The sequence below is a fragment of the Accipiter gentilis genome, chromosome 24 (assembly GCF_929443795.1).
Source record: "Accipiter gentilis chromosome 24, bAccGen1.1, whole genome shotgun sequence".
NCBI classification, from domain to species: Eukaryota; Metazoa; Chordata; class Aves; order Accipitriformes; family Accipitridae; genus Astur; species Astur gentilis.
Genome location: NC_064903.1, coordinates 13690888 through 13704134, shown reverse-complemented (window position 1 = coordinate 13704134; position 13247 = coordinate 13690888). Strand labels below are relative to the sequence as shown.

General features: G+C 43.3%; 1 protein-coding gene across 8 annotated transcripts; it reads left to right on the top strand.

Annotated features, from left to right (window-relative positions):
• The first annotated feature begins 521 nt into the window (after window positions 1-521).
• Window positions 522-13205, top strand: LOC126050009 (rho-related GTP-binding protein RhoG-like). 8 transcript variants are annotated; one of them, XM_049827252.1, is made up of 4 exons: window positions 522-609; window positions 1956-1995; window positions 3067-3122; window positions 8668-13205. In XM_049827252.1, the coding sequence occupies exon 4, from the start codon at window positions 8689-8691 to the stop codon at window positions 9262-9264; it is 576 nt and encodes a 191-aa protein (XP_049683209.1). In that variant the 5' UTR covers window positions 522-609; window positions 1956-1995; window positions 3067-3122; window positions 8668-8688; the 3' UTR covers window positions 9265-13205. The 8 variants fall into 8 exon arrangements, with proteins under 8 accessions (XP_049683209.1, XP_049683210.1, XP_049683215.1 ...); XM_049827253.1 differs by having other exon boundaries at window positions 3067-3158; XM_049827254.1 differs by lacking the exon at window positions 522-609 and adding an exon at window positions 854-1435.
• Window positions 13206-13247: the final 42 nt, after the last annotated feature.

The window sequence follows — 13247 nt, the reverse complement described above, 5'->3', positions numbered from 1 at the left end:
CCCTCGCCCCTTCCCTCCCTCCCTCCCTCCCTCCCTCCGTGCCGGGGGAGGGGGGCCGGGCCCCGGAGGTGTTAGGAAGGCAATGGCGATTGCGGGCACGAAGGAAATGTTATCACTGCCTGCGACGCCAGCAGGGACCTGACGTCCTCCTCTGCGAAGACCTTTACAGGCATGAGACTGCCCGGGTGCGAGAGGTCGATACCGGGGAACAGGGAAGCCACGCAGGCAGGGGATTCCCGAGAGGGTTTCGCTGCGTAACACCTCCCAGCGCTGGGAAGGGGGGGCGGAGGGCGACGCGCACCGCTTTGCCGATTGCACTAAAATATTCAGGTATTAAAACCCGACAGCAGGAGCAGGCAGGGCCTGCAGGCCGCCGCCCGCCGAGCCCTGGCGCCGCCCCGCCCGCCCAGCCGCTCCCTGCGCCGGCCGGGGCCGCGCAGCCCCGCGGCTGCGCCCCCTGGCGGGCCCTCCGCGGGCGGCGGCGGGGCAGAGGGCGCCTGCGCACGGCGTGCGCGCGTGGCGTGCGCGCGGCAGGGGCGGGCGGCGGGGTGCGGCCGCGTCGAGGGTCTGCCGCCGCCCCGGGAGCAGCGGCCGGCGGCGGTGCAGGAGGTGAGCGCGGTGCGGGAGGCGGCGCGGGCGCGGTGCGCGAGGGCGGGCGGCGCCCCGGGCTCCCCGCGTGCGGCTGCGCGGCCCGCGGCGGGCCCTGAGGGGCCGTGAGGTGAACTGAGGTTGGGGTGGCCGCGGGCCCAGTGGCGGGGGAGCGGCCTCCGCGGGCCCCGGGCAGTCCGCGCATCTTCGGGTCTTTCTTCTCAGCGTTGCCGCCGGGTGGAGGCCGGGGCAGGCGGCGCGGTGGGAAGGAAGATCCTCTGCGCCCGGCCGCCGCCACCCTCGCTGTCAGCGGGGCGGCGGCCTGGGGTCGGCGCCAGCCTCTCCCGGCCTGGGAGTTGCGGCGGTCGCCGGTCCTTTCTCGGGGGAGGCTGTTGGCGCGCTGACCGCGCCTCCTCGGCATCTGCCCCGCGGGGGAAGCAGCCGGCTCCGGAGGAGGAGGGAAGGGCGAGCCTGAGAGTAGAGAGGGTTATCAAGCCCCCAGACGCGGGGCCTGTAGTTTTCTTAGTTTCCAGAGGTTGCGGGAGATGGGATGCAGGTCCCGGCGTCTGCGCTCGGTGGTGTTTGTGGAATGTGCTCATCGGGGCCCGGAGGTGCTGGAGCAGTAGGGGAAGGGGGATGTTCTGGAACGAGCTTTTCTCTGGTCGCATTTCTCGCTCAGGGGTGTGCGGGAAGCAGGAATGGCCGCGTGGGCAGGTCCTGCTCTTACCTCTTCCGCAGTGTCTGAAGGTTGGACTGGGCTGTTCTAAAGTCAGGCTGATGCTAATCCACGTTAGGAGTACCGTGACAAATTTAAGGCGACCTCTGCCCCCAGCAGATATAATAAAAGGTTGGCATATGATGAGTTAGCCTTTTCTAAAGGTCTCTTGTTTCAGTGCTGAGAGTGGTTTTTTCTTTACAGGGATATGCAAGAGTAGTCATATTTGATCTGCTTTCTAAAAACTGCCCAGTTGTGTCAGGAAGAGTAGAGCGAGATAGTGACACAAGGTAGTGACCTAAAATATTCTGAGGGGTTTCAGGAGTTACAGGTGTTGTCTAATTTAGCAGCCTCTACAGAGCTGCCTTTCATAAGCTTCTCAAGGAAAAAGCTTAGATTTTCCCAGTATACATATTACCCTTCAAATACAACAGTGGCTTTGTTACAACTTTTCTTAAAAATAAAGAGCGTTTAGAGTGCCAATGAATGCCAGGTGACAAAAGATGATAGGAAGATAGACTACAGGGTTTTTTTTTCCACCTCAAATAGGAATCAGGGATGCTTTAACTGGATTTATCATTCATCCTGCAATGTGTTTAATATGCCTCTTCACAGAACCTCATGTCTGAAGTACTGCCTTTTTTTCTTTTAGCCAACAGTAATGAATAAAGCCTTGCCAGAATCTATAAAAGGTAGGAAGGACAATGTTATTCACTTCTTATGAACTGACTGTGATACTCAGCGCCTCTGCAAGTTGCTTTATCACCCAGAAGTGGATCTGGGCACAGAACCCTGCAGTCCTGGCTCCTGGTCTCACACCTGTACTGTGCTCACCCTTGAAACGTGTCAGTGTTGCTTGTTTTCAAGTAAATTGTGAAAGGTACCCGTCTTGATGAATCTGTGCTTCTGCATGGGGTTGCAGGAGGAAAATCAAGTTTAATACTCTGTAGCTTTTGATTAGGGCAGGTTACATGTCACATTCATATACTGGGGATTCAGATATCTACTGAAGTCCTAGTTTTTAGTTCCTGTATGACTGCAGCTGCACCTTGGTCTAGTGTTATTTCACAGCCATGCAGCTGTTTCACAAGCTTGTTTCTAATGCCCTTATGAGATATTTATTATCCAATAAACATAATCCTGGATTCAGGGAATTTAAGGTCATTGGTATTTGGTCACTAATATTGTTGCTCTCCTATAAAATTTGGAGTATGCGTGCCTGTAGTAAGAGTGTTGATGCACTGAGGTTTGTGTGGTTGAGGTGCCCAAATAACTCATGCAGACCACTTCATTTTCACTGTGGGTCCCTGAGAAATAACTGCTTACATGGTAAAGCTTATGTGTGTTTTGTCCCTGCAAAAAAAAATTAACCTTTAAATCAATAAACCAATTTCAGCCTAATTTGACAGGAGTAGAGGTTTTAAAAACATTATATGAAAGTTTTTGGGTGGCTTCTTTTATTTCTTTGGAAACAACTTTTTGTGCCTTTCTAGCATTCACACTGAGGGAACGGGAACAACCAGTGAGAATTGCACTCTTGTTAGGCATCAGTAATATGTGCATGGGAGCTGAACCTCCAGGCAGAGCTCTGTACTCTGTAGAAAGCGAGCTTCCTCGATTCTGCTGTTCACATGGAACTCTGGGTGGTGGACTGCATGGTTCCTGCTGTGCTGCTGAAATCTTGCTTGGCTTGCTGATTCCCCCATCCTCCCCCTGCCCTGCTGCCACTCAGGCTATTGCCATGTGTTTTGTTTCTCTTGCAGGTAAATGGCAGGACAGAAAGCGGTGTGAAAACTTTGAACGGCAGTGAGAAGTCCAAGTAGGTCATTCATTGCTGAAGGATATTAGGGATGAGGTCTCCTATTTAATTTTTTACTCTTTCTTGGCATGCATTCTGAAAGTCTGGCACTTGTCCATTCATTTGGCGCTTGCCTAAACCAATGGCAAGTAAGCTGAGCTGTTGTGGAACAGTAACACAGTCTTGATTAAATTGCTGAGAGCCCCTTTCTTTTCTCCATCAGGTCTGGTCGCTAAGCTGTACACATGAAAAATCTTTTAACTCCTTTGCATGGTGAGGGTAGTAGGATATACTTAGAACTGCCTTATCCACCCAATTAATTGTTGAAAGTTTCTGTATGACTTCACGTATCATGCAGACAGTTTTTGTTACTGAAAGATGAGCAATTAAGTCATTAAGAAATCTAAACTTCTGCTTGCTCCTGATAAAGCAGTATCAGACTTCTGGGCCTGCAAAACAGGGAGGGATTGATCAAAGGTGGTGGCTGAACAGAACTATACAGCTCAGTATAGGTGATTTTGGCTGAACCCCTAGTGTGTTTTCTGCTCATTTTTGGCCAAAATGGGGCCCTATCCAAACTGGAAAGAGATACAGAAGACCTGACAAACTCTGTGAAAATGACGTTATCGAAGAGCAATATCAAAGCTAAAATGCTCTTAATAAAGAGGCCTCTGGTGTTAACGTAGCAAGGGCAGAGACATATCCTGCTAAGAAGTTCCTCTGGCAAAAATGTTTCGACATGCGGGAAGTATAAAAAGCATAAATCTAGAAAGCCCCAGAAGAATTCAGGTTCATGTTTCCTCTCTGTTTTCTGTCATTGTTTTCTCCTTTCTCTCAGCCAACAGGGAGCTTTCCTTCAGAAGTATTAAAGGGAAGATCTAGAAGTTTTTTCTCTTCCACGAAAAAATTTTGATGCAACATGAAGTTATTCTACGACTTCACTTATGATAGGTTTGTGGGGAGGGGGAGTGGAATCCAAGTAGTGAATTTTCCCAGCAAATATCCGGTTGGGTTACAGGAGAGCAAACTGTCTGTGATAATGATACTAGAAAATATGTAATTAGGTCAGAACAGGAGCAGCTCTCCAGATGATGTCTCAACAAGTTGATTGAAATCTTGCACATTCCAAAGGAAGTGGCAGGTGTGCAGGCAATGAAGGCAGACTTTGCAGCATCTTCTGAGCAGGAAACTTAACCCAAACAGGAATGCCAATATTCTAATTCAAAGGCACTGATGGACAAGACAGAAATTATACTCATCTATGTATTTTTGGACAACACTTTGTGAGGTGGTTGGGTTTGGTTTTTTAATTCTTTGAAAACTATTCCTATTCTGCTGTAACTGCTACAGCTCTTCATGTTCTGATGATCTTCCACCTTAACTGTAACAAAAGTCCTTTCTCTGGCAGGACTAAGCAACCTGTGTTACCTCTCACTAATTCAGTCTCACTGACTTTCTGTTCATTCCTTTCTCTTGCTGAGTAACCTTTAAACTTGGCTTTGAAGCTTGTGCCCACCTTTCTGTTTCTAAATTCTAAGTCCTGTTTTTGATATATTGATGTGTTAATCTGTATTTTTCTGTTTTTTAGTTCTTATTACCTGTTGTACGTGGAATTTTTCTCTCTAAAGTTTTTCCCCCCAAAATTTTTTGAAGCTCACCAAAAAACCCCCGAAACAAACCCTAAACCAATTTTCCTGCTCTTGGTAATGTTTGCTGGTAATTTTGGTTTTGGAGTATGGTTTTGGTTTTTTTTTTCCCCCCAGCATATATTTATATTCAAATAGCATGCAGTGCCAAGTTCAAGTGTGCTTGAGAAATAAACAGTTTTCCATGCAAATTTGAACCCCAGCTTCTTGTTATCTTATGAGAGTTTTATTGCTAGGCAAATTGTTTAAAAAAAAATAGAGGCTTTATAAATTTTGAACAAAGCAATATGTGGATTTAGTAGAAAAGGCCTGATGGAGATAATATTGTTTGCTTGGTTGTGGCTTAAATTAAAAAAAAAACCCTTTCTCTTCCATGTGTAAATTTTTGTCCAAACTACACCTGCTCGCAACATACAGGTTTCTTGAGTATAGGAGCTTCTTTCAACTCTTTTTTTTTGATTAATTTCTCTAACTTGTGTTTCAGTACTAGATTGTGTATCCTGGTGTGTGTTTTTCTGTATTGCATATGCCACATATGATTCCCTTCAGCTAAGACAACCTACTTTTGAAGGAGTCCTGCAGAGAAGCATACTTAAAAAGCCTGCAAGCTCTTGAATTGTATTTGTGTAGTTCATGCTTAGCCTGATGCTTTGGCATGTTTGCATGGAATTACTTCCTATTCCAAATGTTGCTCCTCTAAAATCCAAGCCTTAGTAAAGTAATTCAAGATCTTAATGCTGTGAAAGCATTCATGTTCCAGGCTTTTTGTTACCTTACTACTGTTCTCCAAATTGAAAGCTCTAATGACCTCTTAAATAAAGCCCCAACAAAACAATCTTTGGGTAACACACTTTCATTAGAAATTTTGAATCACGTTGAATCAAGTTATTGTAGCTGCTGATGGTATGGGATACATGTGGCTTTTTAGTTTGCCAATATATGAAAGTGCCTGTGTTGTCTTACAATATTGGTGTGGTGACCCTCCAGATATCAGTGCCTGATGTGTCCAGGTAGCAGTGCAATTCTGGCTTTCTGTGAAAAGCTCTGGACAGAAATGCATAGAGGTGTAAGTCCTTGGGGGAGCTCGTGGTTTGTGTTTTAAAGAGAGATCTGTTCACAAGTCTTTGCAATTTGTTTATTTTAGAAACTATGAACTGGGCATGTAAAAGGCTTTGTGTAACTCGTTCTCCATGAGGCTTTTGTTGCTACAGTTGAGTTTTTATTGCATGTATCCAACTGACTTAGTTCTGCCATGTCTGTGATGTCACTTGTTGACTGATCAAAATAGTGGTCTGTTGCATAGGTAGTTCATTTGGAAAACAACTTTTGCTCTGGAATTGTTGGTCACCACTAGGATTTCTGGCACAGCATCTTCTAGTACTTCAGTGGTTTGAAGTAAACACAGGAATAAGCTTTAAAACCTGCTCTCTGTGCTGCAGTCCAGTGATACTTTGGCAGCTATACCAGCATCTGATGTTCCTCCCCCCCTGATTCATTCCCACCATATGCTACCACTGGCTTGGTTGTACCAACACAGTTGATTGTGGTATTGCTCGGTAAACTGGATGAAACAACTCCTAACCCTTTTTCAGCATGTGGTCACATGGTGTGCTATCTGGGTGGGAAGGGGGAACAGGGTTTGGAAACTTCTGAAGGCAGCCTTGCTGCTGGAGAGAGTGTGGCAGTGTCTGAAAGCAGGTAGTGATCTGCCCTACTGGGAGAATAGCAGTAGAGACTAGGATGGTGAGTTACGGTTGCATCTTCAGGTAGAACAGTGTTATGGTATTAAAATACATCCTCTCTTCTGTCACTGTTTGCTTGTAGCATTTAGACCCTTTGTGTTCAGGAATATTATGTTGAAAAGAAGAAATCTTTCTAAGCCTGTAATTTGACAGAACGTACTGATTTTTTTGTTTGTTTGTTTTTTTGTTGTTGTTTCCCTAGCCCTCTTAAATGAAAATCTTGGTGCAACTGTTCTGGAATAATATATGCAGTACTTCTGTCAGCTTTTGCTGGTCAGTGCTGTTCTTCATTTTACTGATTACCTTTACAATATGCAGTTGCACATACACCTCTCTTTACACTTGACTGGAGCCTTGAAAAAGGATGACTGTTGTTTTTGATGTATGATGAAACTCACATGTATGCTTTCCTGCCAAACCTCAGAAGTGCTTGCCAGATTTCATTTCAGGTGATTCATGTTGTTTTAGAAATGTAATTCCTGCCATTTTCAAAAAGGATAAACTGCTTCTGGATCTTCCTCCTGCTTGTTTTCCACCAAATTCTTCCCCTCCAATGTCCTGCTGGGTCTTTATGGAGCAAGGTTTCTGCACTGCTTCCCACCACTGACTGGTTTTCAGTAGTGCGTGTGTACATACATTGACACTTCCTTAAGCACTGTATATTGTAGTGACCACAGTCGCTATCACTCCAGTTGTCTGTTGCAGCTTTGTGCCAAAGTTTAAGGTAGTATGTTTTCACTTAGTACAGAAGAATCGTGTGCTCCTAGTGGGAAGACAGCAGTATGTGGATACAATAAAGACTTTGTCAAAAAGGACAAAGCTGAGACTTAAATGGTAATGAGGTGTTGATTTGTTTGGATGGTCTTGAAGAGGAAGTTGGAGGGAGGGGGTTTCATGACTTTTGTAAGTGAAGTACTTCACTATTGCTCATTTTCATATGGTCTCTTTGCTATTTGGATGGCGTTGGAGCTATGATCTTTCTGGAATATGCAATATAGTTCCTCCCACTGTTTGTTTCTTCAGTTTGAAGCAGCGTATTTGCTGCTGGTTGGAAGTTGAGGATTACTGCTAGTACCTCAAAGGCATTTGGGTGAGAAGGCAGATGCAAGTTTCTTCTTGTTCTGGCTAGCAGTGGAAGCTCCAGCATACTACAAATGTACAACAAATGACTGCTTGTAGTTGTTCCATGCTATTTTCAAAGTTCCTGCTGTTCATGTGAAGAAAGTTTAGAATTAATTGAGTTTTAGGCTATATCCATTTGACTATTAAAGCTATTTCTCACATATTAGGAAGGGGATAGGGAAGCCTTTAAGTATCAAGTATGTCCTGTAACAATTCCCCAGTCTGCCTAGGAAGGCTGTTTGATTGCTGATGTTTTACAGCATGTATTTTTCTAATGCTCAGTATAAGCTTGCTTTATTGTAGCTCAAGCCTATTAAGTTTTGCTTGTTCTGTTGCTGATTAGTGAGAATAATCTGTTCTTGGCTTCTTTAGAAAAATTCTTTATGTATTCTAATCTGGGTACTATGGCTAGTTATATTTCAAAGAACAGCTTTTCTTGTACGTGCTACTTTCTAAATCTTTTATCTGGTGTCCTCTAACTAATGCAGTGTCTGGAGGTCTGATTGATCTTGAGTTGGGTGATTTATTACAGTAAACAGTAGCAGTGGAGCCCAGCAATGGGTATCTTGGTTTATTACATAATTTTTGGACCTTTCTTTGTGGTAAACTGTTTAGGCAGTATACTGTGTAGATAAGAACTGTGAATCTTGGAGGGGTGTGTGTGTATACACAGGTGTGTGTGTGAACCTAACAAATGACAGAGTACCTTGTTACTAGGTCTGAGTTTGTGATCCCTTTCCACTTGTAGGTATCTCTAAGGACTTGTCCCTTTGCCTGTGGGAAACTGTCTGGTAGTAAGGCAAGACTGTGGAAATTTGGCTAATTTCGTATTTACATGGTTGGAATGCAGTCAGTTGTCACTGAGCTCTCAACTCATTGCATCTCCATTTCACTATTGTCTTTCTAGCCTGTAAGCTCTTCATAATGGCTCTGACTGAGTGTGTTTTGCTGTGATAAGAAATTGTTAGCAATATTAAAAACACTGGCTAAAGCTTATCTTTAAAATGACTATAATTGAGTATGCTTTTCCTAATATTTTTTTCTTGCTTTGTGCAGGTCTTTGTTTCTCGGTAAAGAATGCAGACTATAAAGTGTGTAGTTGTTGGAGATGGTGCTGTGGGAAAAACGTGTCTTCTCATCAGCTATACCACCAATGCCTTCCCAGAAGAGTACATCCCTACTGTGTTTGACAACTACAGTGCCCAAATGACTGTTGATGGCCGGACAGTTAGCCTGAATCTCTGGGACACTGCAGGCCAGGAGGAATATGACCGCCTGCGCACGCTCTCCTATCCTCAAACCAATGTATTCGTCATCTGTTTCTCCATTGGTAGCCCCTCCTCCTATGCAAATGTGAGGCACAAATGGCATCCTGAAGTTTCTCACCACTGTCCAAATGTTCCCATTCTTTTAGTGGGCACGAAGAGAGACTTGAGAAATGACCTGGAAACAGTTAAAAAGTTGAAAGAGCAAAGTTTGGCTCCCACTACCCCACAGCAGGGGACTTCACTGGCTAAACAAATTGGAGCAGTCAAATATTTGGAGTGCTCAGCGTTGAATCAGGAGGGTGTTCGGGAGGTGTTTGCTGAAGCTGTGCGTGCAGTTCTGTATCCTGTGACAAAGAAGAACACAAGAAAATGTGTCTTACTGTAGTTACCTTGGGTGATGGATGTTCGAAGTTGAATATTGACTAGAATCTTGGAGGGCTCTTTAATGAATTAAATTGAAGATTTGCATCTTGCACTAACAGCTCTAAGCAGAAATGGTTTATGCAACGAAAATTCTTGCAGTCTTATTGCTTCAGGGAAACTGAAACAGAACAGTTTTGGTTTTTTGGGGTTTTTTTTTTTTTTAACACAACTGAGAGGTCAAATACCTACTTTATTTCTAAAGTTCCAGTCTTCAGCTTCTCCACGGATCACTTGGCTTCTGTCCTTATTTAATGGAGGAAAATAAAAGATGGGAGTTCTTTGAAGCCAGACTTCTTTACTAGATAGCTATCAGTTACTAGACTTGCTGAAAAGCACAAATTCTGATAACTTTGCTTTAAGCATAGCTGCTGCTTTTTCCATCCCTTCTTTACTGATGGAATTTGTTTTACGAACAGAATTCTGACTGTCCAGTTGTTTTGTCAATTTAAAGCTTGAAAACAATTTGTTTACATGCAAAAATGCCTGAAATATTATTGAGATTCACCTTGTAGTGAACTGTGATCATATATGAAGAGTTAGCATAAGGCATGTTTAATGCAATGAGCAAGACCCAGGGAACACCTGCAATGATTTTATTAATAGAAGCAGGAGCTGATTTCTCCTAATGTAAGGAAATTAGAATAATGATGAATCACTAAAATGGGTGATTTTCATACTTTTGAATTGGAGAGGTGGAAGAGTAGTTTAGATGCAAGTCTTCCATAATCTTCTAAACTGAGTTTTTATTTCACTCTCCAATGAGACTTTGCACCTTGAGAATAAAGTCAACAGTTATCTTCTTGGACTGACAGAGGTAGTTAGGATGACACTTCTCAAAATGAGATTTTCAGTGTGATCCCTTTGAATCCCAGAGACCTGACAGCTGCCCGTTTGTTCTTGAGGAATTCATTGCTTCACTTCTTAATGTTCTTGGGGCCACCACCTGAGATTTTTACATCAAATTACTTTGTTGTTTTTCTAGAACACTGACAAAATTTGGAGGCTCTATTTAGAGGAACCAGGAACCCTTGCTTCTTCCTGGCAACTCACTGATGGTTTCAGTTAAATTTGTAATGGTTAGCCAGTCACTGGATAGGTTTACTTGGGCAGTTTTCTCCTCTCTACTAGGTGATCAGTTTTTATAAAGTCTTAACTGAAGTCCTATTTATGTACTTTTTAACTTTCTTTAGCAGCTCTAGTGAGTGGCATCTGGCTTATTTTCAGGAAGTGCACTGTTCTTTATGTGTGACTCTGGGACCAGCTGAGGAGTGAGCGCATGAAACCTTCCTTAGACTTAACCTTACAGCTTGGTGGTATGAAAGCAGCATGCTTCAAAGATACTTTGTGTGAAACTGGTGGTGCTGGACTGGGCTTTGTTGTCTGAAGTTGACAGTGCTGTCTTTGTCCGGATGCAGCCTCAATTGGTAATTCAGAACTTGCTTTCTTGTGATTCCCACACATGCAAAACTGCACTGGTGTATGCCCTGGGCAGAAAAAAGTCTCATTTTAGCAAGATAACAGAAAATACGTAAACAAGGTTATTAAGGAGCTTGTGTTAATTTGACCTTGCTTTATCTGATACAGGCAAAAATACCAGGTGGATAGAAATATTTGTATTTGTGCCCTAATTTCCCTCTTTAAAGAGGGTGTGCCTTTCTTCAGCTGGTATAACTGATGCTGACACTAACTGCAATTTTTGTATATCTGAGGTATGCTTGTACTGGTACTGCTTTAGCAAACTGCAACCCATAGATTACAAACTGCAGTTAATCTAAATACTGGTGTATGTGGCTAGTGAACCAATACAGATTTCCAAATGTTGCCTGATTGCAGGCAACACCAAGACACCCATTATGCATGATGTTTGCAGAAGCCTAGAGACTGCATATTTTTCTTCACCAAGTGCCATTGCCCGGAGTGTCTTTGTGTCTTTTGCACTCGTAGAAGAAGTGCTGTTCCAGATGTGGCTCCTGCAGCAGTGCCCTGCAGGCTATGAGGGTGTAGGAGTATTTCATTGAGGTAACCTACTCACCACGTTCTGCCTTTAGTAGTAGGCCTTTAGTGTGGGCTTCACTTGAGACAGCAATTAACTCTGTGCCTTGTAATTCAAGATTATTTTCTTTAGGTAAATTTCAGTAACTGAGTAAATAGTTTGTCATGTTTAAAATGTATTTATTTAAGCCAGTACATGTGGGTTTTTTTAATGCTGGTCAGGCTGAAATCAACTGCCTAGTTACCCTGGTGCAAGCCCATAACCTTTGCTTCATTCAGAGATGTACTTTTAAAAGTTTGTGATATGTTTGAACTGCTCTTAAATAGACTTTTAATTTCAACAACAGGCACCTCTTTTTTTTTTCTACATATAGTTGCAATTTTGTACTGAAGCTACTACTGTTTTAAAAATCTTTTACTTTTTTACATACTGAAATCTTGTAGTTCTGCATCTTTTGTGGTTATTCTTAACTGGATTACAATAATTTGGTGGAGAAGAAATCCTGTGAGCAAGTAGTATTGCACGCCCCCCCCCCCCCCCCCCCCCCCCCCCCCAGTGTTTATGCAGGCTCACAGAGCAGCCATCCTGGTGTTAACTGGAAGAGAGTATGGTGAGATAAAAGTCAAGTACTTACTAATTCATTTGAATTGATTACATTATGCTAGAACACTTTATCCCCATCTAGATTACTTAATAAATGGATTGCACAACAGTACTGAGGAGAGTAACATGATGGTGATGAGAATGAGTAGAAAGTGAACTTTGAACACCATCAAAAACTTTTTACTGACTTTGGAGTACCTCATTAATAGTCATTAGATGCCTTGTATTTCTGTTGCTTTCTGCCAGGAGCAAAAGTCCTGCTGGCTGACAGCTGGTTTCCTCTAGGCTCTGCTTTTCATGAGAATGAACTTCAGGAGTGCACAGATCCAATGAGCTTTTCCATTCAGTGGGCATTCTTACTTTGTGATTTTCCTTCCCTTTTTTTACCCCCTACAATTCTTGGTGCATTTGATTGTAATTAGTCCAGTGCTTCAGTCTACAATCCGTTCTGTTCCTCCCCCCTGTTTTGGGGTGTTTTTTTGGTTTTTTTTTTTTTTTTTTTTTTTTTTTTTCCTCCTGTGGGCAGGTAACAAATACAGACTTCACACAATCCCATGGCTGGATTTTGTCTGTTTTCAGGAGATCAGAAAACCTGGGTTAAGCTGTGCAGGTTTCCCAAACTGTTCAAGATTCCTCAGTTTGTTACTGAATAGAAATGCAGTGTGTATGTCTTATTTCACAGAAGAGACTCTTTATGAAGAGACCAATTTTAATCTTTCAGTTTGTAAATGATTTCTGAAATAGTTCATTTTTTTTTAAGTGTAGCTGTAGCAACCCCCAGGGAGTTGAGCAGTTTAGGAATTCTGTGTCCAAAGGATGTTATGAGGCATGCTTAGATGTGTACGTGCTTTCTCCGGTATACAGCTGTAGGTATTTCTATGAAATTTAAACTAGAAGAGCCTCCCTGTGCTTTGTCTCTGAGTGCTAAACCTTGCTCTGTAGAAACCTTGGTGCTGCTTGGGCTGACCCTGAGAAGTGGATGAATCTCACAGGAGTCCTGACCACCCGGGTGGGCTGCGAGAAGCACCCGTCAGCAGTGGGAGCCCAAGACTCTCAAGTGTGGTACTGATACATACACTGGCAACTTGATTTTATACTTTAAAAGAATTTGTATTACAGCTAACAGTTTTAAAGGATTTTTTTTTTTTAAATTATGTGGAATTAAGTTGTAATAAAACTTTCCTCCTCTCTCTGGCTCTTGTATTAACTCACCCTGCTGTTTGTAACGCACCTGTTCTGAAGGTATTTCTTTCCTGTGGAAAGCCAGACCCCGTTTCTTAAATGCAATAAACGATTTTTTCGGTGCACGCCGGAGCCTCTGCGCTTCCTTGCGGCGCGGGGGCGCTGTT

Excerpts from the sequence above, each read along its gene's own strand:
- LOC126050009 (XM_049827258.1), top strand. The coding sequence starts at position 8,689 with ATGCAGACTATAAAGTGTGTAGTTGTTGGAGATGGTGCTGTGGGAAAA.